The following is a 4,052-nucleotide window of genomic DNA, read 5'->3' as shown; positions in this document are numbered from 1 at the left end:
CTCATGAACAACTGGTAAGTATTTGGTGGAGTCATGCTCACGAACATGGTAACTAATAGTCAGTTCTTAAGGAACTACCTGTTCATGAACTAGTGAAATATTAAAAATAAAAAATTTTAGGGAAGTAATCATTACTTACTGGTTCGTTAACATGGTAACTAATGGTCAGTTCTTTAGTAACTACCATGGGAACTAATGGTCAGTTCTTAAGTAACTACCATTAAGGATCTTTAAGGAACTACCCATTAACTATTAATGAACTAGTGAATGAAAACATATAAAAAAAAAAAAAAATTAGGGAAGTAATCATTACTTACTGGTTCGTTAACATGGTAACTAATGGTCAGTTCTTAAGTAACTACCATTAAGGAACTACCTATCAACTACTCATTAACTAATCATTAACTATTCATGAACTAATGGTTCGTTCCTTACTCGTTCCTCAGTAACTACCCATTTTTTGTGTTACAGTATTATGAAGTGTTACCCTATAGCCTACTTGGCATGACATGTTATAGCTGATTCTATCAGTCACCTCCTCATATGTACATTAAACAGCATACAGTCACAAGTGGCAAATTCTATGACAAAATGTATAGTATCCGTTTATTGTTTGTATGGGTTCTGTCCATGGTGCTGATTCTTACCTCTACAATACAATAACAAGCCAATACAGTTCCATTATGCATTAAATTCAACCGTGACACATCCTTTCATGTTTCCCCTTCTCTCTCAAACTGAATGAACAGCACATTCATTTTTTTGTGAGGGGAAATGTGACACCTTGAACAACAAACATATGGGTCAGATGATAACAAAGGAACATTTCATAGACATGTCAGAAGAACATAACCTGCTGCTGCTCCAGGTTTAGGTTGTGTCCTTCTACACCAGGGGGCGTCCATGTTCTTCAGTAGTGAGGCAGGTTTGAGTAGTCCAGGTTCTCCTGCATGTCTTCTCCTGCCTTAAATTCTGCCCTTCTGTTTCCACACATTCAAGTATAAACTGGAGTGCATTTATCTCTAACATCACTTGGAGTTGTTGCATCCAACTTGACATAATAGAGTCCAGTCTCCCAGACAGCCTCTATACGTGATCAGGAACCGTCTGCAGGGCGTCGTCTGGTTCTCTGTCCACATTCACATTCTGCAACAACAGCAACACAAATATTCAGATCACATTTAAATACATTTTTATTTACCGGTAGTTTTTTTATGTTCTATTGTTTTTCCATACATTTATGTATTTGACAAATTAAGAGTGTAATTCCACAACTTCCATTTGGAAACAAATGATACCCTCCGACATGATTGGCAGCAGAACATTTAAAGTATTTTGTTTAAGACTAAGCTGAGAAAATTATACCACTTTTACAGACTTGCACTATTCAATATTGATAACTTCAGCAGGACTTTTTGAAATACAACTCAGTTGTTTTTCACTAAGTCTACTACATTCCCATTGCACATTACATACAATGACATTGTATACAGAGGACAACATTATTGCAAGCCATCTGATGTAGGTGTACAGACCAATAGCTGGATAAGCTATTTCAATCATGAGAGACTAGTAAGAAGGTTCAATACATTTTAATTATACAATAAAAAAAAAAGTTTGGCGTATGACTCCATAATATGATGACGCTCCTCCTGAGATGAGAGAGGAGGGCGTCAGTGATGTATAGGATAGCGAATCCCCCCATACGGAATTATTCAGGAGTCATGACGTCATGACGTTGGTGGTGGTCAGGGGAGGAGGTGGGGCGAAACAACGGCTTCAGCGATGATCACAGCAACTGTGAGGCGACAACACATAGGTGAGTACCGACATGGTAAAACAAGGACTTCTAATATACTCCCCGCTTAGGTGATTGGCTCCGCGGAAAAGCGAGTGAAAGGAACGGCTTGAGCTCATTGGCAGAGAGGGAAAGCGTGGGGGACTGTGAATGGACGGGGGAGAGGCATGAATGAAAGGGGGCGTGCATAGCAATGGCTGGGAGGTAGTCTTCATGATTGAAATGAGTGTAAGACATGACTTGATATGTGGAAACTTACTAGAGGCCTTTCTCTGTGCGTGTTGACTGCTTCCACATTGAGGAAACATGGCTCCACTTTACACCCTGCAAAATGGCGAGAGAGCAACAACCTCAGGCAAAACGCTTTTCAGACAGAGTTGTTGAGATGTTTGAGATGTTTCACACACTTTGCAAGCATCAACGTACCATAGGCTACCGGTGTGAGTTTGAGCACAGTGTGAAGAGGGCATCTCAGATAAGGCAGCTCATCTTCAGAGGGCAAATGGGAGATGGTTGAAGAAAGATAATTTGAAGGTGTCAGTACAAGGTGGGAAACGAGCAGATCCATGGAGAGGTTGAACTGTTTTCTGTTACCTGCAGGTTTGTCGACAAAGTAGGCCAGCAGGCAGCGCAGCACAGCCTGGTGACAGACGACCAGAATGTTCTCCTGCCTCTCCATCTCCATGATGACCGGCTCCAGACGGTGGACAAGGTCCTCGTAGGACTGGGTTACAGGGGGAAATGAAATAAGCAACTCAATTCACTCTATCCTACCTCCTCAGTCATAAAAAAATACTTTTAAAAAGCCTCTTCCATGACAGAATCATACAACTTCTTCTGGCCGTTCACCACCGTGTTTTGTTCATTTCTGCAGGATTTACATAGGAAGCAGTGAATCATGCAGTCAGTAAGTTCAGCAGAGCTCCTACCTCACCCTTGGGGTAACGATAGCGATACTTGTCCTGGTCTCTCAGTGCAAACTCTTCTGGGAGATTCTCCTGGATCTCCTCGTAGGTCAGTTCCTCACACACACCCTTGGTGAAGATCAAAATTAGAGTTATTGTGAATGGTTCGTCTAAAGGACTCTTATTATAAAAATGGAGCGATGCATAATAAACGTACAGCGTCTATCTCGTTGAGGGCCTTCCACTGCTCATATGGGATTCCCACAGCCTCTGCAGTCTGGATGGTCCTCTTCATGTGGCTGGTCCACACCTTCAGGTCACTGATCTTCTGACTCTTAATGAAGGTCGCCAGCGCTTTGGCATACTGGAGAAAAAGGTTAACATTTGGATCATGAATTAAAACAAATTAAATTACTCAATTTTGTATTTCGTCTCTGTCTACCAGATTTGCACTGAAAATTATGGTAGCCTATGGCATTTTGAATTTGAGTTGATTTCACTGATTGCTCCAAGATTATAAGGAGCTCTTTCTGTATTGTGTGCTTCCCTCACCTTCTGACCTCGAGGGGAGAGGCCTGAATCCCCCCCGATGCGACCTAAGAGGTTGAGTTCGCTCTCTCCGTGGCGGCTCAGGTAGATGGTGCGTGGTGTGACGTGGATGTTCATCAGGTAGTAGACTATCCTGCTCTGGATGTGGTCCCTCACCCGGTTCACCAGGTACCGACTGCCCACGTCGAAGATCTTGATGTAGGACAGGTTCCTGTTCCACGTTTGACAGTGCGGAAAGAAAATTGTGAAAACCAATTTGTGAGAAATGGAAAAAATAGTTGTGTAAGACTCAGGTGAAGAAAAGCATCATGGGTCAGTTACCTGTCTTTCTCATCATCTATTGGCACATAGCTTGCCTTGTAACACTCAATGCGCTGGATGAAGTCTTGCATGGCTTCATCTGTGTCACGATCCATGTAATCTGGACTCCCAAATTTCACTTGCTAGAAAGGAAAGTCAACCTTGTTATTTCATTTCAGAATACCTTACCACAACATCAGAACGAAATAGAGATAATCCTGCTCCTAACAGTCCACTCCTGGCTTTGTGGATCTGGATTTTATTTCGTTGTATTTTTCTCTCTCAAATCGATGGACTGGGCCCTTAAAAGGGGGGTTGACAGGATGTGACATGTATGGGGATGCAGACATTGGAAGGAATAAATAAGTAAATGATTTACAATTGTAGTGTATGTAAGCGTATGAGTAAATGAGAAGAAAGCTGAAGGTTGCTCTCACCCTGATATTCTCTGCAATGATGTCAGGGTCATCACAGATCGATTCCACGAAGAACACCTGTGT

General features: G+C 42.0%; 1 protein-coding gene across 1 annotated transcript in view; it reads right to left on the bottom strand.

Moving 5' to 3' along the window:
- Positions 1-612: 612 nt before the first annotated feature.
- LOC310794780 (6-phosphofructo-2-kinase/fructose-2,6-bisphosphatase 1-like) overlaps positions 613-4,052 on the bottom strand; it is a 10,295-nt gene continuing 6,855 nt past the window's right edge. Inside the window, exons 6-14 of the mRNA XM_083656817.1 lie at positions 3,990-4,046; positions 3,574-3,695; positions 3,256-3,463; positions 2,921-3,067; positions 2,728-2,832; positions 2,393-2,522; positions 2,225-2,287; positions 2,058-2,122; positions 613-1,146 (exon numbers count right to left, since the gene is read on the bottom strand). Coding sequence (XP_083512943.1) covers positions 1,087-1,146; positions 2,058-2,122; positions 2,225-2,287; positions 2,393-2,522; positions 2,728-2,832; positions 2,921-3,067; positions 3,256-3,463; positions 3,574-3,695; positions 3,990-4,046 — 957 coding nt within the window. The 3' untranslated portion in view covers positions 613-1,086. The remainder of the gene's footprint in view (positions 1,147-2,057; positions 2,123-2,224; positions 2,288-2,392; positions 2,523-2,727; positions 2,833-2,920; positions 3,068-3,255; positions 3,464-3,573; positions 3,696-3,989; positions 4,047-4,052) is intronic.

Source organism: Poromitra crassiceps (genome assembly GCF_964638095.1).
Source record: "Poromitra crassiceps genome assembly, chromosome: 20".
Classification (NCBI taxonomy): Eukaryota; Metazoa; Chordata; class Actinopteri; order Beryciformes; family Melamphaidae; genus Poromitra; species Poromitra crassiceps.
Note: the sequence above shows the minus strand (reverse complement) of the source record. Positions and strands in the feature narration are given on the sequence as shown.